At 36.5% G+C, this 26,995-nt stretch overlaps 5 protein-coding genes across 5 annotated transcripts; 4 read left to right on the top strand and 1 right to left on the bottom strand.

Annotated features, from left to right (window-relative positions):
* Positions 1-10,508: 10,508 nt before the first annotated feature.
* On the top strand, positions 10,509-15,017 carry LOC145583219 (echinocystic acid 23-monooxygenase-like). Its single transcript, XM_081640407.1, has 5 exons — positions 10,509-10,983; positions 11,133-11,353; positions 11,438-11,682; positions 12,680-13,085; positions 14,399-15,017. The coding sequence occupies exons 1-5, from the start codon at positions 10,683-10,685 to the stop codon at positions 14,825-14,827; spliced, it is 1,602 nt and encodes a 533-aa protein (XP_081496533.1). The 5' UTR covers positions 10,509-10,682; the 3' UTR covers positions 14,828-15,017.
* An 837-nt stretch (positions 15,018-15,854) lies between these two features.
* On the top strand, positions 15,855-17,951 carry LOC145568679 (uncharacterized). Its single transcript, XM_081628105.1, has 2 exons — positions 15,855-16,464; positions 16,585-17,951. The coding sequence occupies exons 1-2, from the start codon at positions 15,855-15,857 to the stop codon at positions 17,949-17,951; spliced, it is 1,977 nt and encodes a 658-aa protein (XP_081484231.1).
* Positions 17,952-19,736: 1,785 nt separating this feature from the next.
* LOC145568661 (uncharacterized) lies at positions 19,737-20,198 on the top strand. The gene has a single exon (XM_081628091.1). The coding sequence runs from the start codon at positions 19,737-19,739 to the stop codon at positions 20,196-20,198; it is 462 nt and encodes a 153-aa protein (XP_081484217.1).
* Positions 20,199-20,738: 540 nt separating this feature from the next.
* Positions 20,739-21,257, top strand: LOC145568639 (uncharacterized). The gene has a single exon (XM_081628074.1). It carries the CDS (start codon positions 20,739-20,741, stop codon positions 21,255-21,257), a length of 519 nt encoding a protein of 172 aa, XP_081484200.1.
* A 4,064-nt stretch (positions 21,258-25,321) lies between these two features.
* LOC145568633 (uncharacterized) lies at positions 25,322-26,152 on the bottom strand. Its single transcript, XM_081628064.1, has one exon. The coding sequence runs from the start codon at positions 26,150-26,152 to the stop codon at positions 25,322-25,324; it is 831 nt and encodes a 276-aa protein (XP_081484190.1).
* Between the last annotated feature and the right edge of the window lie 843 nt (positions 26,153-26,995).

The following is a 26,995-nucleotide window of genomic DNA, read 5'->3' as shown; positions in this document are numbered from 1 at the left end:
CTTATAATCTCATCTGACATGAATTCAATCGGAAGTTCCGGTAATTCCACCCAGATAGGTGAAACAGAGCATCTTTCTTCCGATGGTTTGAAACCAGCCTTCCATTGTTGGGTTGCAATAAAACAGCCATTAAGGAACCAAGGTCCCCCATTTAAGACCTTTTCAAAATCTTGGACCACATCAAATTTTGTAACGAAGAAACCTTTCCCAATGGGGAAAGTATTTGACTTCCCTGATGGTTTCCAAATCCTTTGGATGCCTTGTGAGAAATACTTTGTAGAGAATGACTTCCTTGAAGCCTTAGAAATTATAGCAGTAGTCCAAGGGGAGCAAAGTGAGGAGTATTCGTCCTCTGATATGGCGATGAAACTCTCAGTTGTCTCATCAAACTGGGGTGGTGGATAATTTGCTGGAAAGAGCTGAAGTGGTGGGTATTTGTGTGAGTTTTTTGGTATGTTCTGTAAGATATCTTTGAATGAAAAAGTGTTTGAAGAGCGGGGGGGTGGAATTGTTGTTTTTTGGGTGGAATAAGGTTTTTGTTGTGGTGGCGTAGAGGTTTGAAGGGAGGTAAGTTGTTTTTTGGGTGGAAGAAGGTTTTTATACACTCCCTCTTGCTAGGCATAATTCGAATAGTACTAGCTTGGAGAAGAAGTGGTTTCAAAGAAATGTGTTAATTTTAAGTGTAAGTTAGCTATTTCAGGTTGAAAATATCTCCTTATTTCAACCAAGGTTTATTTACTGTATTAATATTATTTTATAGCCTCAATCACAGATTCACAATCAGTTAATTGAATTAGTACATACAAGTATTCAACATATTTGGCTAAGAATGCTATTTTAGCTAATAAAAATATATAATTGGGGATTTGGGGTGGCAACTTAGTATCAAAAAATCGGGTCGTACACATTTTGAAATGAGTTGAATCTAAATAGAACTAGGCTTGGCAGTCAATACATATATGGTGATAGTAATAAAACTGAATCCACTTCCAACCCGGAAAAAACTTCAACCCGATACTATTCGTCAACATCGGAAGCTACAAAGATTTGGATGCCAAATAAAAATAACGATAAAAGCATGTTTGGTAAGATTTTTTTTTTCCCTGGGTTGAAACGAATATAATTTAGGAAAAATACACTTTAATAATCCCAACTATTGACGATTTACCTAGAATAATCCCTACTAAGGATTATTTTCTAACAGTACCAACTTTGTCTCTTATTTTCTTCTAGTAGACCCAACCGGTCAACTACGGGTCAATAACCTGTTGTAACCAGTCATATGCCACGTGTCAACACACGATTAGTCCAAAATAAAAAAATTAGAACTTTAAAAAAATAAAATAATTATAAAAAAAAATTAGAAAATTAAAAAAATCTTAAATTAAAAAAAAAATCAAAAAATAATAAAAAAAATCAGAAACTAAGAAAAAATTCAAAAAATTAATAAAAAAATAAGAAATAAAAAAAAAAAACCCCAAAACCCACCGGCCACTCTCCCACCACCCCGTAACCCTAGCCAGCCACCCTCCCTGCCCTTTCCCCGCCGGCGGCCAACCCCCTAAACATCCCAAAATGGCCGGCCGACACCCACCCAGCTCGGAAACTATCCGGTCGGCCCAAAATCACCCCCAAAACCCCCCCCCCCCACTATTCCTCGACCCCCATAACCACCATCTCCTCTTCCCCGACCCCTCGATACAACCCCACCTCTTTTCCCCCACCGTCAAAATTGGCCATTTCGGCAGTAGGGGAAAGGAGGGGTTGTTTTGATGGTCGGGGAAGTGGGAGGGGGTGGTTTCGGGGGTCGGGGAATAGCGAGGGGTAGTTTCGGAGGGTGGCTTTGGGCCGGCCGAGTGTTTTCCGAGATAGGTGGGTGTCAGCCGGCCATTTGGGTATGTTTTGGGGGTTTGCCGCCGGCGGGGAAAGGGGAGGGAGGGTTGTTGGCTAGGGTAACCAGGTGGTGGGAGGGTGGCTCGGAGGGTTTTGGGATTTTTCTTTATTTTGTTTATTTTTTTTCTTCTAATTTTCTTATTTTTTTAACTTTCTGTTTTTTTATTATCATTTTCTGATTATTTTTAATTTTCTGATTTTTTTAAAAAAATTTCTAATTGTATTTTTGTTTTCTGATTTTTTTTTGTTTTTAAAAATTTTTTTCCCTAAATTTCTATTTTTTTTCCATTTTCTGATTTTTTTTTAATATTTGATTTTTTTTTTTATTAATTTTATTTTTTTCAATTTTCTGATATTTTTTAAACTTTCTGATTTTTTTGAACTTTCTGATTTTTTTGAATTTATTTTCTAATTTTTTAAATTCTAAACTAATCACGTGTTGACACGTGGCATTTTAAAAAAAAAATTAACAAAAATTACCTTTTCAATAGGTTACCGGTCATTGGGACCGCGGGAAGAAAATAAGAGGTAAAGTTGGTACTTTTAGAAAATAATCCTTAGTTGGGATTATTCTAGGTAAATCGCCAATAATTGGGATTATTAAAGTGTATTTTTCCTATAATTTAACTATAGTCATGTGATATCTTAATATCCAGTGTAGGGGTGAAAGTTGGGTTTTCGATTTGGTTTATTGCCCAAATCGAAACCGAACCACCTTATTTTGGTTTTTGGAATTTTCAAATTGCACCGCACCACTTTAGCTTTGAAACCGAACCAACCTAAACTACCTAAATATCGGTTTTCTTAAAAAATAAAAACCGCACTGAATTTTCCTATCAAGCATCATAAACATCAAAATTTGCAAAAAAAACTAACCAAACCACACCAATGAAAACCGAACCGAATCGAACCAAACCAATCCAGACATAAATAATTAAACAAGTTTTAACCTTATCTCATCACCACCCCTAACCCAGATGCGCACCCACCACGACCCACAACGACCCACAACCCATCTTATTTCACCACTCTTCATCCCTTCCACCCAAATCCTAACCCTAGATCGACCCAAAACTATGCACCACCACCGCAATTCAGTCACATACCACCATAAAAGTAAAGTATAAAAAAAACACACAAAAAAATTAATAGAAAGAAAAAGATGACATGTCTCTCATTCCACCGAAAAACATCAAATTTGGGTTTTAAAGGTCAAATTCGACCATGAAAACTCTAGATATAGTGTTTTCATGGTCGAATATGACATGAAAACCTTTAGTTGATGCTTGATAGTTGATAGGATGTAGTAGAGAAGAGGAAAGGAGAGAGAGTGAGAAGATATCAAAGAGAAGAAGAGACAAGGAGTGAGGACGACGGAGTAGAGAAGAGGAAAGGAAAGGAAAGCGAGTGAGAAGTTTTTTTTTGGTGAAGAAAGAGAGTGAGAAGTTGAGAACTGAGAAGAGGAGGCAGGAGAGAGAAAAGGGCGGAAAAGAGGAAAGGAGAGGTGAGAGGAAATTAGGGTTTTTGTTTTTTTTGCTTTATATACTTAGGGTAAAATTAGTGTTGGGCTAGGGTATATTTGGGCTTAAATTTCGATTTGGTTTCGGATTTTTTTTTCGGGTTTTCACTTTCTTAAACCGTAATCGATTTTTTTTTTCAAAACAGAAACCGAACCACTATCGAAAAAAACCAAACCATATTTGTTATTTGGTTCAGTTTTCGGTTCGGTTCGGTTCTAAACCAAGTTTGTTTCACCCCTAATCTAGTGATTGTGAAAATTCACACTATGCCGAATAACATTTAAATATATGGGATGTTGTTAGATTCATCTTAGCTGAAATATTCTTTCTTAGTATCCTTCCTAAATAACACATGTAAGTGTCCTACATTTATAAAATTGAGAGAAGTAAAACACTTTATAAGGAAAAAAAAAAAAAAAACTCTCTATTGCCATATGATTTCAATTAGTGGTTCGTACACTCGAGTGTACCATGTGCCGGTGTACTTGTGCATGTTACACCCTAGCTAACTAATCTTATAATTATAAAGAACATTATATATTTTATGAGAAACAATCCTCACATACATTTTACTTCCAGGATTTCTCTATCTAAAATTATTTTCATTCAAATACAATTCAGTATTTCATTTTTACATTTAAGAACATATTATTCAAGTAAAAGAACATAAATTGTATTAGATACACAAAGAATATTTTAATCTATATACCTTTAAAAACAATGTTTGTAATGTAAAGATTATTAGACTCAAAGAACATATTTATCATACTCAATAAACATATTTCATTCCAATTATAAATAAATATAGATCTCAAAAATGATAAAAAGAATATTCATCAGAATATGAAAAACATCAAATTCAACCTCAGAATATAACACAAAAACAAAAAAATTAGATAACAAAAATTGAAAAAATACCTTTTCTCTCAACAACGAATTCATTAATTATATCTTTCAATTAAAAGATATATCGAGATTATAAGAATCAACTTTGTAATAACATTGAATCACTTTGAAATTCAAATATTACCATGGTTTGTCTCTCTATATAAACTTATTTATTTCTCTCTCTTGAAAAAAAAAATTTACCAAAAGTAATAGGAAATGTGAAAAAAGGTAGGCTATGTTAAACGCGACCCTCATTTTACATACTTATGCCCACATTCTAAATAAAAAGGACCATTTTGCCCCTTTGCCTTCTTACTCTCATCCATAGAAACCACCTCTGTCTTCTCCAATCTCCATTAAAGTTGTCTTATGAGCATTCATCCATGTAACACACAATCATTCTAATACAGTATACACATATAAATGATGTAACAATCAAAAATGAAAAAATTATGAGAATCCATTGAACATATAACCATTTCCACATTATATATATGATTGATATTTGCAAAAAAATTAAAATTAAATTAAATTAAATTCCTTAACAAATACAATACATAGATTTGGACCTATGGACTGGAAATCCTTAAATAGCAACAAAATTAAGAGTTTAAAGTTGAAGTAATTGGTAGTAGAGAAGATAGGTAGGGTGCGGTGGAGTTTCTGTTAGTGGTTGAGAAACGGTCGAAAATATTGTAACCTGCAATCTGGCAAGGTGAGAACACCTAAGTTTCTCGTAGCTACGTACAAGTTCCGGAATTTTCAGGCGGTTTGTTGGAATCGCCTAGATATTTTCGTAACTTGCAGGTGGGAACGAAAAATCTAGGTGTTTCCACTAATGGGTTACGAGATTTTTGGGCGTTTTTAAAAAAAAAAAAAAAAAAAAAAAAAAAAAAAAAAAAAAATCAGAATGGTGGTGGTGGGCCTGGTAAATGTAGGTGTTAGTGGTGGTAGCTGGCGAGGAGACAGTGGTGGCGGCGATGGGGTTACTGGCGGTGCTTCAATGGTGGAGTCCATATGAAGAAATCTCATAATGTCAAACTGCATCAATGAAAGAAAAACCTCATAAGCCCACCTTTAATGGAGAATGTTTAAATGGAGGAGAATACTTGTAAGCAAGCTCATAAGCCCACTTAAATGGATAAATGCTTCAATAAAGGTGAACGCTTATAAGCCACCAGAAATAACAATCAAATTTTTTGGGAGAGGAAAATTGTTAGGAAATTATGACATTTGCTACCACTAAAAACATCATGTTTCACATTTGCTACCGGTTTAATTTTTTTTTTTTTTTTTCCTCTTTACTACCACATAAATCAGAATTTGTTAAAAATAACTACCACTTGCCTTATATCGTTACTATTTCCGTTAGTGAACCCAACCATTGTCCAGCCACCTTCTAGCCACCCTAATGCCACACTCAACCATCTGTGACCACCAACAACCTTAACCATGCCCATTTACCATAACCATGCATGCCCGACAACCATACCCACGCCAGCAACCATACCCGCCGCCATCACCATCACCACCAGACTTACCACCCAACTTTCGACACCACCACCAATAATTGATTTGCAGCAAGCTTTGGAGCTGCAAAGCCGAAGACTGATGGGTTGCAACTCCTCAATGTTGAGCGAAACCATCACCATCGTTCGCTCCCCACCGGTGCTCCTCCAATCCATTTTCTGACTCGGTCTCCTAACAACATATTCAATCAATCCCTCCTCAGCTCCGACCGCAGTAGTCCGAATGCTTCAGATGGTATACACGAGCTCCCTTCGGTGATCTTACTTCTTCGTTGGCCTTTAATTTATGCAATTTTCGGCGGCAATCGGCGATTCTTTAGGTTTGATTTTCTGATTTTTGTAGAACGATAATTTAGTAATCAACCCCAAATTCAACCCTAAGAACAATACAAAGGAAATTACAACAATTTGAAGGAGGAATTGTAGAAATTGGGGAGATTTTTAGTCGAAATTTATCATTTAGGGAGGAGAAATAAAGGGCTGGCCTAGGTTTTTGGGCTGGGGAGAGTTAGGGGGTGTCAGGGAAGTGGTCAAAAATTGGAAAACAAAAGGGGAGAGGAAGGGGAGGTTTTGGGCCGGTTTTGGGTAAGGGAAGGGGAGGGAGTAGGGTCGTCGATGCCGACCAAAGCTTTAGGCATCGGCCGCCGGCTCGGAGAGGGGAGGGGTGGATGACGGGAGGGGCTAGCTATTGTGGGTGGCTAGGTTTTTTAATTTTATTTTTAATAAACTTAACAGAACCCTAACGGATTCCGTTAAGTGGTAGTAATTTTTAGCAAACTTTAATTTCTGTGGTAGTAAAGTAAAAAAAAAAAAAAAAATTAAACCGGTAGCAAATGTAAAACATGGTGTTTTTAGTGGTAGCAAATGTCAAAATTTCCAAATTGTTAAGTTTGGTAAAATTAATTATTTTTACAATAACGATAAATATGTAATTTTAGGTTATTTTTCGGGCGTTAACTGGAGATTTGAGGGCGATGTTTAGCGTCCACTTTAAAAAATTAATTCTGTAAATCAAGGAGTTAAACAACAAAAGAATCTCTTAATAAATCTAGGAAGATATCATTTTGAATTTTTTTTTTCGTGTATTTTATATTTAAACACAATGTTTTTTTTTCGAAATTCCATATCGTGTATTTTGACTGGGTGTATACCATGCACAATTCATAAAATGATTTTGGGATAAACCTACTTGGACTGATGAAGTGGAATATCTTTCATTCTTAGTTGCGGTTATGGCTTAGACAAGTATATGACACAATTTTTTATTTGTATAATTTATACTATAATACAACTTAGGACATTTGTCAAAAACAACCTAATATAACCTAGACTTTGTGAGAAACTACCTAATAAAAAAATATTGTAATAAACTTAATAATAAATTAAAGGGAAAATGTTGTAAAAAACTGCCTGAGAAAGGGTAAAATGTTGTAATATATTACCTATCTATACCGAATTTTTACCGTTCACCGACCTCAAAACACTCTCGAAACCACCGCGCGTTAATTTCATTCCCAAAAGTAAAACTACTTGATTGAAATCGCCTCCACCATACCTAAACCACCTTTCAACCCAAACCACCACCTCTAACCCCAAAACCCACCATCACAAAGCTCTAATTTATCCTCACCAACTCGGAATATCCTCCAACTAATTCAAAAATAACATTATCACCTTGAAAACCAACCCTCACGTACGGTGGTTTCAGGCCGGGTGTTTTAAGGTGGATTAACTTCGTAAAATTAAGTCAACGGTGGAAATCCGGTCAAAGGTAGTATCTTACAGTATTTTACCTTTTATAAGGTAGTTTATTACAACATTTTTTTATTAGGTAGTTTCCCACAAAAATTAAGATTTTATTAGGTAGTTTCTCACAAAAAGTTTTACAACTCAAGATATTTAAGTTATAGAATGTGCATTGACAAGCGTGGAATTTCCAACGACAACTTATATTATTTATGTAATAGAATCTGAAGTGACAAGCGTGGAATCCCTAACGTTGTGATAAAAAAAATAGAGGAAAAATATAATTGAATAATAAATGAGCAAATTTATGAGCATAAATGAACGAGCTTGTTCATATGTAAACATAAATAAACAAGTAATTCGTGAACTTATTTAAACATGTATATCTATATACGTGTTCAAGCTCAAGAGCCCCATCAGTGTATTAGACACCTAACTTATTCAGGTTCTGATCACTTAACTTCATCGTATTTTTGCTGAATTAAAATTATTTTTGTTGAATTGAAATTATTTTCCTATTATTTATTAAACTGAAATTATTTTTACGAAACTGGAATTATTTTTGCTGAACTGAAATTATTTTTACTGATTTTTTATAATTTTTTTTTCTTTAAAGTCATAGATTTTTACATTGATTTCAAACCCCATTCCCTTACACAGTTACACTCTCAAAATAAAGTTATGTGGCGACAAACTTTACCGCTTACCTTCACCATCGAAGTTAATTCTCAAGTCTCTTTCAAACCCCATTCCCTTGGGCATGATTGATGTGAGCTAGTTCGTTAATAAATGGAATTGATCCTCCAATCAACGACTAAAAAAATAAATGCATTAAGAATCTAGATGCCATTCGTCAGCATTGCTTTTTTTTTTTTTTTTTTTGAATATAATGTCGTCAGCATTGGATTTTGAAGAGTAAAAACATGTTACATTAATTCATATTTATTTTTCACCCAGTGCTGTGTATGTAGTGTCGACAGCCATGCATGGCTCATCTGGATGCCATGACAATAAACATGCAGTGTATTATCATAATCTCTCATGCCGTTTGGGCCTGGACCATAAACAGTTCTAACCAATTCAACCAAAATATAATTTGAGGTTAAAAGGACTACCTAAGCTTAAAATCAAACCTTACAATTAATTTTATTCTCTATGATAGAGATTCCGTACATATTCAAATATGGGGATGTATCATTTTTGTAGACGAGAGCTATTTTTAACCTTTAAACAAATCAAATAAGACTTATTATGATAAATGTTATGTTTTATATATTTGGAGTAATTTATAAGGTTATATCAAATTATGAATAGTTTAAGATATCAAATGGAAAGATCGAATAAAGGTCCCGTTTACTTCACCTTATTTTTGCTGAACTGAAATTATTTTTACTAAACTTAAATTATTTTTACTGAACTTAAATAAATTTTACTAAACTGAAATTATTTTTGCTGAACTAAAATTATTTTTACTAATTTTCTATTATAGTTCTTCTTTAAGATAACTGAATTTTAGGGAACATAACTTATTTTTACTGAAATGAAATTATTTTTACTGAAAACTGAAATTAATTTTTCTGAACAGAATTTTTTTTTACTGAATTGAAATTAATTTTTCTGAATTGAACTTATTTTTTACTGAATTGAAATTATTTTTACTTAATATATTTTTTTTAAGGTGAAGTGAACAGTGCCTATGAAAAAAAATCAAGGGAGTATATAGTACCAACAAGAATTTACTAGAGAGTGATAGAGGAATTGCAAGCCTAGATTTTTTTTTTTTTTTTTTTTTTTTTTTTTTTTTTTTTTTTTTTTTGGGTGTTTAGGAATTGCAAGCCTAGAATCGAGAGAGAACATTTAACCATTGGAGCTATCCCTATCTCACTCTAATTTAATTTGTTGCTTTGATTGCAAGAAAATGTGCTTATTGTATTATTTGTACATGAATTCTACTTGCTTTTGTTGCAAGAAAATGTGACTTAGCTTCAAAACGTTCCCTCTTACAGTCTAACTCGATCCGTATTATTTTCCCATATGTTGGTAACGTAAATAAGTCTGTAAAACAACCTCAAAAGATTATCTTTCATAATTTAATACAATAACTTTCTTTCAAAAAAAAAAAAAATACAATAACTGTCTTAAAAAAAATAAAATAATAATAAAATATAATAATAATAATAATAATAATAATAATAATAATAATAATAATAATAAAAATACAATAACATTGTTGTTCGGGATAACCTAGTTGATGTTTGCTATCGTTCTGGGATTTCAGCAAGGAAAGAGGTTGATATTGGGTTGTCTGGAGGGCCTCGGGCCCTCAGACCTGGTGATGTGTTACTTTATTCTTGGGATCGTGGTCGTGATGTATGTGTTGATTTGACAGGATCTTCTCCTTTGACACAGTCAAGACTATCTGAGTTTATTCCTGGACGGGTTGTGGCTGATGCAGCTCAGCAGAAGCGGGATAAGTATGAGGCTCATTGTCAGGCGATTGGATATGGGTTCATTCTCTTCTCTTTTTCTTCGTTTGGTGAATTAGAGAAGGAGGCTGTTGCGTTGCTTAAGCGAATTCAGAGGTTCTCGACGACGCAAGACATTGGAGCACGTGCTGCAGCTCATATTTTTTTACTAGGGTAGGCTTTGCTATAGCTAGAGGAGTAGGGGCCCAGATTGTATCTCGGCTTCCCACTAATTTATTGTAGGTTGTATGACTTTTTATTTTTGAGATATAATAATAATAATAATAATAATAATAATAATAATAATAATAATAAACTTAAATACAATAACAGTGTTGCGACAAGAAATCAGCATCATATCAGATAAAAAAAATAAAAAAAAATAAATAAATAAAATAAACGGTACGATATAGTTCAAACTTACCACAATTGGAGTAATAATGTGATCGATCGACTCGATCGACTCAATGGACTTTCTGGTAGAAGTAACTGCAGCTCAGTGCATAACATTAAACAAATCAATCAAACTGTATTATTACTTCTCTCGTGCAACTCGAGGGGTTAGCTTCATCATGAAGATTATATAAGGTACGTACCATTTCTATAGTCGAGACATCGAAATTAATAATCGAATAACTAAGATGATGATTATTATTCCTGAGAGTAGTCCAAGTGTAGTCGCGAATGCACTTGGTGTTTTGATGTTCTTTTTTATTTTGAATTGGTTATGGAAAATACTAAATATTGTCTGGCTTACACCCAAAAGCTTAGAGAAATCGTTTCGAAAGCAAGGTCTTTTTGGAAACTCGTACCGATTTTTAATTGGAGACATGAAGGAGATGTCACAATTGCGTGGTGAAGCAATGGAAAAACCCATGCCTTTTGTTCATGATTACTTCCATCGTCTTCAACCCTTACTCCATCGGCTTCTAAGCAATTCGGGTAATTTTAATTTGTTTAACTTTTAGTAGGAAAATAAATTATAGGTACACGTATTAAGTAATGTTGGTAGTACTCGATAAATTAGTGTAAACCAAGTCTATTTAAGAATTAGTAAGTATTTTTTACTTATATGTACATGCAAATAACAGCAGGATCAAATTGTTACACATGGATGGGTCCAGTGCCAACGATACTTATTACAAAGTCTGAGCAAATAAAAGAAGGGTTCAATAGGATGAACGAATTCCGTAAACCAAAATTGAACCCACTTACTCAAAAGTTTTCAACTGGTCTAGTAAACTATGAAGGCCACAAATGGGCGAAACATAGAAAGATAATTAATCCTGCCTTTCATCTCGACAAGCTCAAGGTACGTACTACCATATGCTCTAAACATAATCTTCCGTAGTTACAAAAACGCAATCGAGTTATTCAAATTGGGTCAATTTTGCAGCTTATGATCCAATCATTTGAAATTAGTGTAACTGAAACACTAAGTAAGTGGGAGAAGATAATTTCAAAAGCAGGTTCTTCAGAAATAGATGTGTGGCCACATTTTATGAAATTAAGTGCAGACGCTATTTCTCGAGCAGCGTTTGGTAGTAGATTTGAAGAAGGAAGAAAGATATTTGAACTTCTCACGGAGGAGAAAGAACTTATTATTCGTCTTATCAAATATTCTTATATTCCGGGATGGAAGTAAGTTACAAACATTCTTGATTTCTAAGCAATTTAATTATAACGTTTGCTTTTTGTTAGCATTTAAACTAGTAATAAAACTTTAAAATTAAAAAATAACGATCTTTTTCTATAACACTTTGATTCAAATAATGAATTAACCTACTTAATGGAAACAACGGGAAAATACAAGTTTTTCTCGGATAAACAAAAACTATTTGTCACATGCATTTTGATAAATAAATCAGGGTTATTAGATAAACTTGTTGGTTTATTTATCTAAATGCCATGAGATAAACAATTTGATATTATATAGCAATAGTTGGTTCCTACAGGCGCCTGTACGGTGCAACGTACAGTCGTTTTGTAGGGAAGAACATGATATATAAAAGTAATGAACATATAGTTATAGTGAAAAGAACATACTGTTAAAATGTAATGAACATATAGCTAAAGTAAAAATAACATACTATTAAAATGTAATGAACATATACCTAGAGTGAAAAGAACATACTTGCACCAAAAAAATAAATAAAAAAAACATATGTTTATGTTCATTGATCAGTCAGTGTAATGTACTTTATTTGCAACATAATGATCATTGCTTAATGTGAAATGTTTATTAAATTTTGTCTTCAAATTATGGTGGTTATATATAGATAAAATGTATTACATAATATTATCATGTTTTTTATTAATACTGCAGATGTTCTTTAGATATGAAAAAAATATATATAATTGGATGTTCGTTACAAAACAACTATATGTTCTTTACAAAATAACTGTATGTTCTTTACAAAATAGTTACATGTTCTTTTTGCATTTTTTGGCTGTACCAAGCAAGGTATAGCCGCCTGCACCTTAAAACTTTCAATTATATAGCTGGGGCAAGCTCAAAACAATTTGAAAGTAAGAAACTTAGAAATAATATCTAATTATACTAATAATTATTATACTTAGATATTATATACTATACATATTGGGTTGATAATAATATCTATTTATATGTACTTATTAGGTATTTTCCATCAAAGGGCAAGAAAAGGATGGACGAAACGGATGTTAAAATAAAAACCCTATTGAAGAAAATAATCAATAATAGAAAGAAGACAATGGAGGTCGGAGAGCCAGCCAAGGATGATTTGTTGGGGATACTCTTGGATTCAAACTCTAAAGAGGCTAACGCTCAATCAACTTGTGAGAATAAGAAGCGTGTTGATCTGACAATGAGTTTCTTAGAGGTGGTCGACGAGTGCAAATTGTTCTATATAGCTGGCCAAGAAACCACCTCAGTGTTGCTAACATGGACAATGGCTTTGTTGGGTAAGCACCAAGAATGGCAAACACGAGCTCGTGAAGAAGTTCTTGCAACCTTTGGCATGAACATCCCTGACTTTGATGGCTTAAACAACCGTTTGAAGACGGTAAGATTTATGATTAGTCAAATTGTGGCAACTTTATTTAATTCGTGGAGGAAATATGATTTAAGTATCAAACCAATAAATATGAATTAATTACATTTAAAGTTGTCCATACCTTAAATATGTCTTAAATATTACATAGTATTTACTTTTTGGGTAATAATATATATAGCCCTTAGGAATATATATATATATATATATATATATATATATATATATATATATATATATATATATATATATATATATATATATATATATATAGGGGAGGGATCCGGTGAGAATAGGTCCATATGTGAGAATTCATACTTATATAAGAACTGATTTAAAATTTAGAACATGTGAGTAAAAATTTAGAACATGTGAATTAAAATTTAGAACATGCGAGTTAAAATTTAGAACTTGTGATTCAAATTAAAATTTTGAACATATGAGTAATAATTTAGAACATTTGTGTGAGTAATATGTTTAGAACATCTGATTTAAGAATTAGAACAAGTGATTAAAAATTTATAAAATTTGCTTTATGAAATTTTAAACATATGAGTAAAATTTAGACATATGATTTAAGATTATGAACATGTGAATAAAAATTTAGAACAAACTGATATAGAATATAGAAAGTGTGAGTAAATAATTTAGAACATACGAGTAAAAAAATAGAACATACAATTTAAAATCTGGAACATATAATTAAAAATCTTAAAACACACGTTTTAAAATTTAGAACATACAAGTTAAAATTTTGGAACAAGTTATTTAAAATTTATGACATCGAACTTAACTAATTTATGGTTTAGAACATGTGAGTACTAAATTAGAACATTTGATTTAATTTAGAATACCTAAGGAAAAGTTTAGAACATCAGATTTAAAATTTAGAACATGCGAGTAAAAATTTAGAACATAAAGAGTGTTCTCACATAAGAAAAATTCTCACATAAGAAAATTTCTCACGAGAGTCTTTCCCTATATATATATATATATATATATATATATATATATATATATATATATATATATATATATATATATATATATATATATATAAACATTAAATATATTTCTTAAAATGTAATTAAGTTGTGAATTCATGACAGAGTTATGCGTGTATCGATGTAATTATTGTTAATTTATCCTCAATATATTTTCTTTTTTAGCTTTTTAGGGTTATGTTTATTATTTTTCTTTATTTATTCTTTCATACTAATAACAATAAGTCTTCTACTCTTCCCAACTAATTGATTGAACAACTTCTTGCAATAATTGTAATATAGAGACTATTTACTTAATCTATTTTGAAATGCTCTTATTAGGTGACAATGATATTGTATGAGGTGCTTAGGTTGTATCCGCCAGTCGTGGCAACGTCACGAAGGGTATATGACAGTGAAACAAAACTAGGAGATTTGGCTATACCTCCAGGGGTGGCAGTTTCTTTTTCAATACTCCATGCTCATTTGGACTCCAAAGTTTGGGGTAATGATGCCAAAGAATTCAAACCAGAGAGATTTGTAGAAGGGATTACGAAGGCAACTAAAGGGAGCAATTCATACTTCCCATTTGGTTGGGGACCTCGGATTTGCATTGGTCAAAATTTTGCGTTAACTGAGGCTAAAATGGCTTTGTCTATGATTTTGCAGCGCTTCAGTTTTGAGATCGCACCATCTTACACTCATGCTCCATCTTCGTTTATAGCCCTTCAACCCCAACATGGTGTCCCTGTTATCTTACATAAACTTTAATTAAGCATGTTTCAATATATATTTTGCTTTCACAGTTAAGTTGTTTAAATCTATGTTGTATTTTACCTTAAAATTTGGTTAGATTTGGGGTTTTTTTTAGCCTTACTCATCATGATATTTCACCGTTAAAACTTGGATGTCTTTTACTATTTATAGATGTTACTTTTGTTAATAAAAGGAGGTTTATTAATATGAGTGCTTTCTGGCTTCCTATTTTAACGGTCGTATATATAATACCTGTCAAGCGATGTTTACTTCACCTTTAAAAAAATAGTATCATTTTAGCAAAAGGTTATGGATCAATTTTAATCAAATTATTTTTAGAATTAGATGATCGTTTGCAGGTTTGAATAGAAATTGAGAGTGCTTATTTTTTTGTCCATCATGTTTATTAAGGCAATATCAAACCACAAGCGTATATGTTGGGCCCGTATTATCACACGACCCATTGTACTTAGGGCACCAATCTAAGACCAATAAATCAGCAAGAAATACGCAAAACGGCTTGATTGAAATAAACAAGGAAAGCAGCATCAAGCATATCAATCAAGGAGATACTTGCCAAAGATACACCTACAGAGAAGGAAACAAGATAAATCAAGAAGATCTTATACATTTCAAAGAGATTCTGAATATATTTGTAAACCCTAGAGATCCCTAGGTATAAATAAGAAGAATGAGACATTTTAACACTCATGTACGTTCGCATATACTTAAATATAAACAATTTGCTCTACTTTTATCTACGGAATTGCGTCCCTACTGAACAAGGAGGCCTATCCTTACTCAGCATTGTATCTCTAAACTCATCTCCTTTATGTAATTGAATATCTACTTATTGATTACTTATTGATTCATTATCGTTATTAGTTATTTTATATGCTGTTGGTAGAATGATTGTTATTACCCCTCAAACCTAGCAAATTCTTAGATGCCCTTATTGAGATTTGCCTAAACAATTTGATGCCCACCGTGGGGCTGATAATCAATTAACCTACCAATTTCCCAAAAAGCCAAGACATGCACCATGACTGGGCAACCAGTACCCTTTACTATTGCCGAAATCAATGAAGGAATGAACGCATTCCGCCAAATTTTAGACCAGCAGAAAAGCCAAATTGAAACGATGTTGGCTCAAAAGGTCCAAACTCAAGCCAAACTCACCAGCCTTACCAAACAAAATGAAGCCCTTCGCAGCCAAATACAATCAGTTGCATCTAAAACCGTTAGCACCAGAAAGAGCACTGAAAGTATAACCATGCAGCTCGATATGTCCGGAACCTTTCACACCCCTAACGGGGAAAAAGGATCTAACAACAGGGAAGCAACCCTGGATCTAGACTTTTTGGATGCAGGAACCCCCAAGAAGGACAGTCAGGAAGGAGCCGAAGAAGGAAAACTAGAAAAGATGGTCAAGGAATACCTCAAGACAATCGAGGCCAAAATCGCCAAAATTCCTGGAATGCCGAAACCCATGGAAGAAGAGGCAGCAGATGGCTATATAGAATCCCCATTCTCAGAAGAGATCGCCATGGTAGAGGTGCCAAAGAGGTTCAGCACGCCCAATATGACCATGTATGATGGAACAACGGACCCTGATGAGCATGTATCCCTTTACAAGCAGAAGATGATGACAAGCTCAATCCCTAGAGACATTAGAGAGGCTATCATGTGCAAAGGCTTTGGAGCCACGCTATCAGGTCCAGCTCTAACTTGGTTCATTAATTTAGATAATGGGACAATTCGATCTTTTGCAGGAATGGTGAACCTATTCAAGGTCCAGTTTGCTAACAGCAGAAAAATCGAAAAGCAGTCTTCAGATCTGTACCGCGTTATGCAGAGACATGGTGAATCCTTGAGAGATTATCGTAACAGGTTCAACAGGGAGAAGATTGGAATACATAAGTGTGATGCTCCCACAACAATCGAAGCATTCAGAAGAGGATTGCTAGACCATAGTGAGCTCTACAAGGAGTTGACTAAATATCCCTGTACAACCTTTAAAGATGTGAAAGCCAAAGCTATAGCTCAAGTCAGATTTGAGGAAGATGCATATGCAAGAAAGACTCCTGAGCCAGATCGCCAGTCAAGAAGGAACAACAATTTTCCTAGAAGGGATCATCGATTCAAGCCGTATCAGCGTTCCCGCTTTGATGAGGGAACAGTCAATGCTGTCGAAGAAGAATTTTTTGATTGGAGGGAAGATCCTGAACTCCCACCTAAGTTACATGAGTATTGCTTCAACGTTAACCCTGCAGGAGTAATTAGGACCCTAAATAAGATGGGAGATACTGTGCAGTGGCCCAGGAAGAGTGACAGGCCTGGAGAGAAGAAAGATCTGTCTAGATGGTGTGATTTCCATTCAGATATCGGTCACACTACTGATGAATGTGTCGCGCTCAGAAAGGAAGTTGCATACCTGCTAAAAAAGGGCTACCTCATAGAGCTCCTGTCTGATAAATCTAAAGCTTTAGGGAGGGAAAGAGAATCTAAGCAAGGAGGTCCTCCACCTCCGCCTCCAATTGTCAAAACCATATGTTTCATATCAGGCGGCTTAACGTATTCTGCAGCAAAGCGGCATGCAAAGGAGAGTAAAAAGGATCAACCTGACAAGAGGGAGAAATCCAAGATAGACATTTCCATCATGTTTGAAGAAAGCGATGTAGTAGAAGGCCATCATGACGGCCTAGTGATTTCACTCCCAGTTGGAAACTGCATGATCAAGCGAATCCTAGTGGACAATGGAAGCTCTGCAAACATCATCATGCTTGACACTCTGAAATATATGAACATAGACGAAAAGAACATCGTCAACAAGTCAACAATGTTAGTGGGATTCAGTGGGGAAACCAAGAAGACAAGTGGAGAGATTACATTGGCCACGTACGCAAAAGGAATCAACCTACAGGTCAAGTTCCTAGTGATTGACACTCTATCTTCGTACAATATGATCTTAGGCAGACCCTGGATACATGAGATGAAGGCCATCCCCTCTACAAACCATCAAGTCATTAAGTTTCCTACTAGGTGGGGTATTCAAGAAATCAGAGGAGATCCTAGGGAAGCCAAGGAATGTTACAAGATCGCACTAAAAGCAACATCTGCAGAAAAGAGTTCAGCATAGCAATCAGAGGGTCAGCTGGGCCAAGAAAAGTTAAGCATAGCAGAGGAACAAGAAACTACATAAGTCCAGTTGAACCCCAAACATCCAGACCAAAAGGTCAGAATAGGATCAGAATTGAAGTCAGAACTCAGACAACAAATATATGACTTTTTAGAAGAGGAAAAAGATGTATTCGCTTGGACCCATGAAGACATGAAAGGCATCTCTCCAGACGTAATTACTCACAAGCTGAATGTAGATCCACTACATACACCAGTAAAGCAGAAGAGAAGGAAATTTGCGCCAGAAAGGAACAAGATTATTAATGAGGAAATCCAGAACCGATTGAAGACTGGAAAGATCAAAGAAGTAAAGTACCCAGAATGGCTTGCTAATGTAGTAGTAGTCAGAAAGAAGAACGAAAAATGGCGCATTTGTATAGACTTCACATATATCAACAAGGCATGCCCAAAAGACCCGTTCCCTCTACCTCATATTGATGTCATGGTAGACGCCTCAGCAGGGCATGAGTTACTATCCTTGATGGACGCGTACAGTGGTTACAATCAAATCCTCATGCACAAGGATGACCAAGAGAAAACCGCTTTCATTACTAGTCAAGGAATATATTGCTACAAAGTAATGCCTTTTGGATTAAAGAATGCAGGAACAACATATCAAAGGTTGGTGAACAAGATGTTTGAAGAGCAAATAGGAAATACAATAGAGGTCTACATAGACAACATGGTAGTAAAGTCCAAAAAGGCGAAAGATCACGTCAGAGACCTTAGAGAAGCATTTGCCATCCTGAAGCAGTACGACATGAAGTTGAACCCCACAAAATGCACATTTGGAGTACAGTCAGGAAAGTTCCTGGGATACATGGTTACGCAAAGAGGAATAGAAGCCAGCCCAGACCAAGTCAAAGCCATCCTAGACCTAGAGCGACCAAAGTCGAAGAAGGAAGTACAGAGCTTAACAGGGAAAATCGCAGCATTGAATAGGTTCATTTCAAAATCTTCAGACAAGAACAGAGCCTTTTACGAAGTATTGAAGAAGAATAAGGAATTCAAATGGGAGCAGGAGCACGACGAAGCATTTCAGAAGCTGAAAGAATACTTGGCCAACCCATTGGCTCTCTCTAAGCCTAAGGAAGGAGAGCCACTCCAGCTATACCTTGCAGTGTTTGAAGGGACGATCAGTGCAGTCCTCACAAGAGAAGAAGACAAGGAGCAATTCCCAATCTACTACGTAAGCAAAACCCTACTCAGTGCGGAAACAAGGTATGCGTCACTAGAGAAGATCATTTTAGCCTTAGTTACTGCTTCAGTGAAGTTACGCCCATACTTTGAAAGCCACTCCATACGAGTACGCACCAACTACCCCATTAAAGCTATCATGAGAAAGCCAGAAATGTCAGGAAGGATGGAAAAATGGGCCTTACATCTAAGCAGGTACGATATACAGTATGAGCCCAGGACAACAATCAAATCACGAGCCTTGGCAGACTTCGTAGCAGACTTCAGCCCAACTCTTGAGGAAGAAGAACAAAAAGAAGTATTGGCACTACAGGAACCAAAAGCTACACAAAAGTGGATACTCCACACAGATGGCGCAGCAAACATACGCGGAGTAGGCCTAGGAATAGTACTGACATCACCCCAAGGAGACAAGATAGCATAAGCAATAAGGTGCAACTTCAAAGCCACCAATAATGAAGCTGAATACGAAGCGCTGATCACAGGATTAACCGTTGCAAAGGACATGAAGATACAACATCTAGAGGTAATTTCAGACTCCTTACTCATGGTAAATCAAGTCAACGGAGAATATGCAGCAAAGGATGCCAGGATGGTAGCCTACCTTGAAGTCACAAAGAGGCTCATTAAAGAGTTCAAGGAATTCAAGATAGATCAAGTACCCAGAAACTTGAACACTGAAGCAGACGCACTGGAAAACTTGGGATCAAACATCAACCTAGAAGAATTTGGAGCTATCCCCCTAGTGCACGTACTTTCTCTAGCCATAGAGAAAGAATCGAATGTGAGCGTCTACAAAGTCCAAGAAAACCCTACAGAGAAAGAAGGCAGCAGCTGGACAACACCACTGAAAGAATACCTCTTGGACACGACGAAACCAAAAGGGAAAGTAGCAGCTCAAGCACTTGCTCAAAAAGCCTCCAAGTATTGCCTAATCAGCAATGTACTCTTTAAGAAATCTGCAGCAGGCCCCTTCTTACGATGCCTAGAAGTAAAGGAAGCACAGTAAGTTTTACAGTCTTTATAGAGTGGAGAGTGTGGAAATCATTATGGAGGAAGGAATTTAGCCAACAGAGCACTTAGAATGGGATACTACTGGCCCAGCATGAGAAAGGTTGCAGCAGAATTCGCCAAGAAGTGCCTAGCATGCCAAAAGCACGCACCCTTGACGCACAGGCCATCAGAAGAGTTACACCCAAAACTGACACCTTGGTCATTCATGAAGTGGGGAATGGATATAGTAAAGCTTCCTCCATCATCAGGACAAAGAGTATACTTCTTAGCAATGACATACTATTTTTCAAAATGGATCGAAGCAGAAGCATACAAGGAAATCAAGGATAAGCACATCATATCATTTATAAAAAGAAACATCCTAAGTAGATTCGGGGTACCAGCAGAGATCATTACAGAAAATGGATCCCAGTTCATCAGCAATAAGACTACAAAGTTCTGTAAGGAATGGAACATCTCCCTCATCACGTCCACACCTAGGTACCAACAGGCAAATGGATAGGCAGAATCAAGCAATAAAGTCCTCATAGGTAACATGAAGAAAAGGCTGGAAGGTGTAAAAGGGAAATGGGCAGACGAACTACCCAACATACTATGGGCAGACGGGACAACTCCAAAAAGCGCTACAGGCCACACCCCATTCTCGTTGGTGTACGGATGTGAAGCGGTGATCCCAACAGAGGTAGAGGTCCCCACAACAAGATACGGGTTAATGACAGAAGAAAGGAATCAAGCAGAATTGATTCACAACCTAGACACAGTGGAAGAACTTAGAGAAGACGCAAGAATGAGAATGGCAGCATATCAGCAAGAAGTAGCAAGATCCTTCAACAAGAATGTCAGAACAAAAGTCTTCAAGTTGGGAGATTGGGTTCTCAAAAGGGTATACGAAAATACCAGGGAAGTGAACGCAGGGAAATTAGCAGCCAACTGGGAAGGACCTTACGAGATCATTAAGGTGGTAGGCAATGGAGCTTACAGACTCAGAAATGCAGAAGGAAAAGAGGTACAACGAAGCTGGAATGCAGCACACTTAAAGCTATATCATTTCTGAGGAGCGAGGGTACGTAGTTATCATTTCGATTTTATCTCTTTTAAAAAAAAATAGAAAAACAAGCAAAAAAAAAAAAAAAAAAAAAAAAAAAGAAAAGCACAAAAATCTCCAACAACCAAAATTAGCACGAAAGGTACTCCTCTTTACTCACACTTTGTCAATTCAATTTATGATCATTACGAGTACTGACTTTGGCATCGGAGGGCCGTTGGGGAAACCCACGGCCACCCCTCACATTATTCTGTTTTGCAAGGAGCAACACCTACACTGCTAGGCAAGAGCACAACAGGTCATCACAGAGCAAGGGTTAATCATCCTTGCAAGGAACAAACCAACTGTCCTCACAGAACAAGCAAACATATGTAAGCAACACTACATTCATATTACAACTGTAATACAACTGTAATACAACTGCAATACAACTGCAATACGATCGTAAGACAATAATGATACAGTAAGTAACGTAAATACAAATCAGCATAGCAAAAAAGGCAGAATTACTTAGTTGCAAAGCAACAAAACAGACAAATTATCCAGCTACAAAAGTGTAGCACAAAGACAAAATAAAATTATCCAACTGCACCAAGGCAGTAAAAATAAACATCCTTCAAAGCTAACAATTTTAAGGTGACACAACACCATTGAAACTAATTCTCATCCATGTTATCAGCAGGGACCACTTCCTCAGCAACAGGCTTCGTACTCTCCGGGACATCCCTAACCTCGGCGTTGTGAGGAGAATTCACTTCCTTATCAGCATAACTCAGCAACAATGTGCCAGGAACAGCAATCCCTGCAGGAAATGCAACCTCAAAAGCAGCCTTATCAGCATCATAATCCCAGGCCTCATGCTTTCCTTGCTGAAACTCGTCCATCATTTCAAGACGAGCTTTCCTAAAGTAATACGCTGCAGCATGAACAGCCTCGTTTCCAGCCTCCTTCAAGGTTCTCTTCAACCCATCACGTTCAGTAATGCATTCCCTATGCCTAGCACGTTCAGTCTTCAGAGCATCAGTAGCAGCCTTGTACTTGTCAAAAAGGGCATCACGCTCCTTCTTCATAGCCTCAAACACTCGAGTAAACTCCGACACTTTGCCCAGTACGCCCAAACAAGACTGAAGGCTCTGCAAAATACGGAATCAAGTAAGAGATGCGCAATCCAATATAACCATGTTTATTAAATTTTTGTTTTTTTTTTTCCGGAGTATACCTTACCTGGAAAGACTGCACAACAGCCTCTTGAGAAAGGTCAGCAACAGTCTGCGAGGACTGACGATCCTTGAAGGACGGAAATAGTAGGGTATCCACATGTGGAGCCAAGGAATCAAAAGAGAAATCAGCAGCATCAACATCAATAGGTACCTCCAACTTCCTCTTAAGGCCAGTGAGAGGTGGAGGTGGAGGAGGATCGCTCTTTGGAGCAACCGTTTTGAGAGGAACAACCTTAGTAGTTTGAGGAGAGGAGCGATGTTTAAGACGACCTAAGAGAGAGGACGAGCTAAGAAGGTCATGAGACCTTAGTGACCTTGAAGTATCTACAAGGAAAATGGCAGAATTCAAAAGGGGATACAACAAGGAACATAACAAACATACTCAACAAGGAACATAATAAACATATTCAGCAAGGTATATAACCACCTCAGAAAGGACAAACAAATTGAGAACCAAGTAAATCATTAACAAGGGCGAAACAGACTTGCAACAAGATACATCTACAAGGAACGACACAACAAAAATCACAAACACATCAGAAAGGAGAAGAACACACCTTGAGACATAGTTGGGGCAACTTTCTGCTCAGAATCAGAATCGTCCAAGGACTTGATCTGGATAACCGCTTCTGAGTGCGTCAATTTGATGAAAGATCTCTCGTCTGCACTCAACTCGTACAACTTGTCTATCAAGGACGGAGACTGAGTACACTGCTTCAATTTACTCACTGCAACCATCAAACAAATAAGCCCAAATCAATAAAGAAGGAGAACAAAACACAAGAAAATAAGAAAACAAAATACCTTCAGCCTCAATAGTGTCAATCAAAAAGTCACAGTCACCACCCAACGAATCAATCCTTACAAAGAAGAACTTGTGATACCACTTCTTATCAAACGCCTTCTCCAAGTCAGTCACCAAAGGACCAACACCATCTTTCAAACGAAGACCAACCCGACCCTTACCACTGGTCCTAATAGTATAAGGATAACACAAATCCCTCACATCAAGTTCTAAACCCAATTTCGCACTTAGCAAATCCAAAATTCTCAAAACCCTCCAAGTTTGGGGCAATAACTGACAAGGTGAAACCCTAACCCTAGAGAGAAATTGACGACCAAGAAGAGAAAAAGGGAAAGTATGCCCAATTGCAAAGGGATACTCAAAGAAGCACACCCAATCAGGGGCAGTCCAGTCAGCCCTCTCCCTAGAAGAAGGGATTTTCACCACAACCCCATCAGGGAATCGCGCAACAGCAACGATGCTCTGAACTTCTTCTTTCGTTATGGTGGAAGGATAAATATCCTTAGCAGGGAATACGTTTTGCGCCACCAAAGACGGCTTTTTCACACCCTCATCCACCCCAGCAAACACCACTTTTACATGATCACCCATCACAAAACAAAAAGAAAACAACGAAGTAAAGAAACAGAGGAAACAGAGAAGAGAGAGAAAATACCTGGTGAAAACTGAAATTGGGGCAAAGCAATGAAGTGATTAGACAAGAGCCTGCACACCCAATAAATACCAAAAAAAGAAATAAACCGCTATGAACGGTTATCGAGGAAGTTGCTTTAAAACTGCCATCGTGTTTCCTATTTTGCTAACCGTTGAAATAATTTCTGAAAAATTCAAAATCCTTCCAACGGCTTTTTAGGTAATTTTCACTTTCAAATACTTGAAAATAAAAATTAGGGGCAATTGTTGGGCCCGTATTATCACACGACCCATTGTACTTAGGGCACCAGTCCAAGACCAATAAATCAGCAAGAAATACGCAAAACGGCTTGATTGAAATAAACAAGGAAAGCAGCATCAAGCATATCAATCAAGGAGATACTTGCCAAAGATACACCTACAAAGCAGGAAACAAGATAAATCAAGAAGATCTTATACATTTCAAAGAGATTCTGAATATGTTTGTAAACCCTAGAGATCCCTAGGTATAAATAAGAAGAATTAGACATTTTAACACTCATGTACGTTCGCATATACTTAAATATATATAAACAATTTTCTCTACTTTTATCTACGGAATTGCGTCCCTACTGAACAAGGAGGCCTATCCTTACTCAGTATTGTATCTCTAAACTCATCTCATTTATGTAATTGAATATCTACTGCTTACTTATTGATTACTTATTGATTCATTATCGTTATTAGTTATTTTATATGCTGTTGGTAGAATGATTGTTATTACCCCTCAAACCTAGCAAATTCTTAGATGCCCTTATTGAGATTTGCCTAAACAGTATCCAGGCCATTATCCATCATGTCTAGTTTTATATTTTAATTTTAATTTTTTTTATTACATAAAGTAAACAACCAACGTGAATTAGTAATATAATTCATTCAGCTGATAACAAAACCTCCCTGAACAATTCTTATAACGATATGTATATATTGCTTTCAAAATATAAAGCTATAGAGTTTACTTTTGTTAAAAAAAATTGTAATTTTTCTTAATATTTGCAATTCAAATTATTGTTTGTAATTTGTATTTTGAATTATGAAATTTGATTTTTCAATTAAAAATTTTGTCAAATTGTTGACACCAAAGCATTTATGAGGATGTCCCTGTCCCGTGTTTGTTTTTTTTTTTTTTTGACAAAGGTTATAGAAAGCACAAGAAAAGATGGGAATGGCCCTAAGCTCTTCGTTCAACAGTAGCTAACATATGAGTTGGTCGGACCATGTCCCTTTGCACTTTGACGCACACCACCAGGTCGAAGTTTCTGCACAAGCGTAAAATGTCATGCGTGATGCTCTAGATGTCCACAGGAGCTTGCAATGGGCTATGCAGGGCCTTTACCACACTCTCACAGTCAGTTTTAATGATCACATTCCTACACTTAGCCCTTTTGCTCTTTTATCCCCCACCATACTGCATAAGCTTCGGCTTGTCTAGGACTTGTTGCAAAGATTTTCCTGGCGACCCCCTCATGTTGTCCTCCTGGATTGTCATCAGTCCAAGCCACAGCTGCTACCCATCCTGGTTTATCCTTGCCCTTTTGTTCCTTCCAAGCGGCATCCACTAGGATTGCTCGAGTATGTTGCGTTCTAGCCTTCCCAGAGAGGAACACATTCGGCAACTTCGGGCTATTGCTGCTTCTCTTCCTTTGCAATTTCCACTCCCTATCCCTTGTTTTTTCTGCACCTTGCCATCTCGTAATGTGTACCTGCACCAGATCCATTATAGCCAACGGACTGACACTCACATTTTTAAAAATAACATCATTTCTGTGAGTCCAAATTGCCCACAAGACTGTTATAAAATATTGTTGAATCCTTCCTTCCCTTCCATCTCGTTTCCAAGCATATTGGAACAGGTCTTGTATCCACTTGGTTAAAGAAATACCCTGATTTGCTGCTGGGTTCAAGCCCAATGCACTTTCCCTCCAAACTCTTTGTGTAATAGGGCAGTCCCTAAATAGATGGCATGCCGTTTCATCTTCGTTGTCACACAGAGCACATTGCCGCTGGAGTACCAGGCCCCTTTTTCTCAGATTATCTTTTGTCGCTATTCTATTCCGCATGATCTTCCACGCTAGGATGATGCACTTTGGCCATGTTTTAATTTTCCATAATTCCCCCCAGCCGCCATTAGTCTCTCCTGCTTGTAGCCTTTGGTCCTGCCACCAATATCTAGACTTGAAGTTGTATGTTCCACTCTCCTCAGGCATCCACTAGAATCGATCCTCGCCATGTTCAGGGATACAAATGGAAAGGATATTTCTAGCGTCCTCCTGCTCAAAAGTGCTCCAAATAAGTGGTGCATTCCAGCACCTACCATTGGTCATTAGATCCGAAACTTTATTCATGCCCATCTCATAGAACCTTTCCTTTGGTTGCAGCCTCTTTTCCCGAACCCAGACATCTTGTTTTATGTCAGTCGAGGTTCCATCCCCAATGATTCTCCCAAGTCCCGATTTCATTTCCAATGTAGCTTTCACTAGGCTTCGTGCAGCCCAAGATCCATGGGGTGGCACCCTTCCCCTGTATCCCAAGCTAATTGGGTTGTCACCATACTTCTTGGCAAAGATTTTTCTCGCTAGCAGTTCGGGGTGGGTGTATAGCCTCTAGCTTTGTCTCATAAAGAGAGCTCTATTTACTTGTTTGATGTTTTTCATTCCAAGGCCCCCTACACTGTTGTGAGCACACAAAATCTCTCTGCTAATCCAGTACATAGGTTTCCCTTGGTTCTTATTCGACCACAAGAACCTCAGAATGACTGACATTATACTCTTTTCACACCCACTAGGACACCAGTACACCGAGAAAATGTGTTGGATAGGTGCTACTAGGACCCCATTGATCAGGATCAGTTTCCCAGCCATTGACAAGTTAGCAAACTTCCAGGAAGTGATTTTTTTTGAACTTTTTTAAGCTTCACTGATGATCTCCCATCTATATCCATTGGGCATCCTAGATATGTGCCCAGCTCCCTTGTGCCTTTTACTCCCAGGGGCTGTCTTAATAACCTGGTAAATCTTACTGGGGTGTTAGGGCTAAATAGGATTGCAGAT

This window comes from Chenopodium album, chromosome 2 (genome assembly GCF_948465745.1).
Source record: "Chenopodium album chromosome 2, dcCheAlbu1.1, whole genome shotgun sequence".
Taxonomy (NCBI): domain Eukaryota; kingdom Viridiplantae; phylum Streptophyta; class Magnoliopsida; order Caryophyllales; family Amaranthaceae; genus Chenopodium; species Chenopodium album.
Note: the sequence above shows the minus strand (reverse complement) of the source record. Positions and strands in the feature narration are given on the sequence as shown.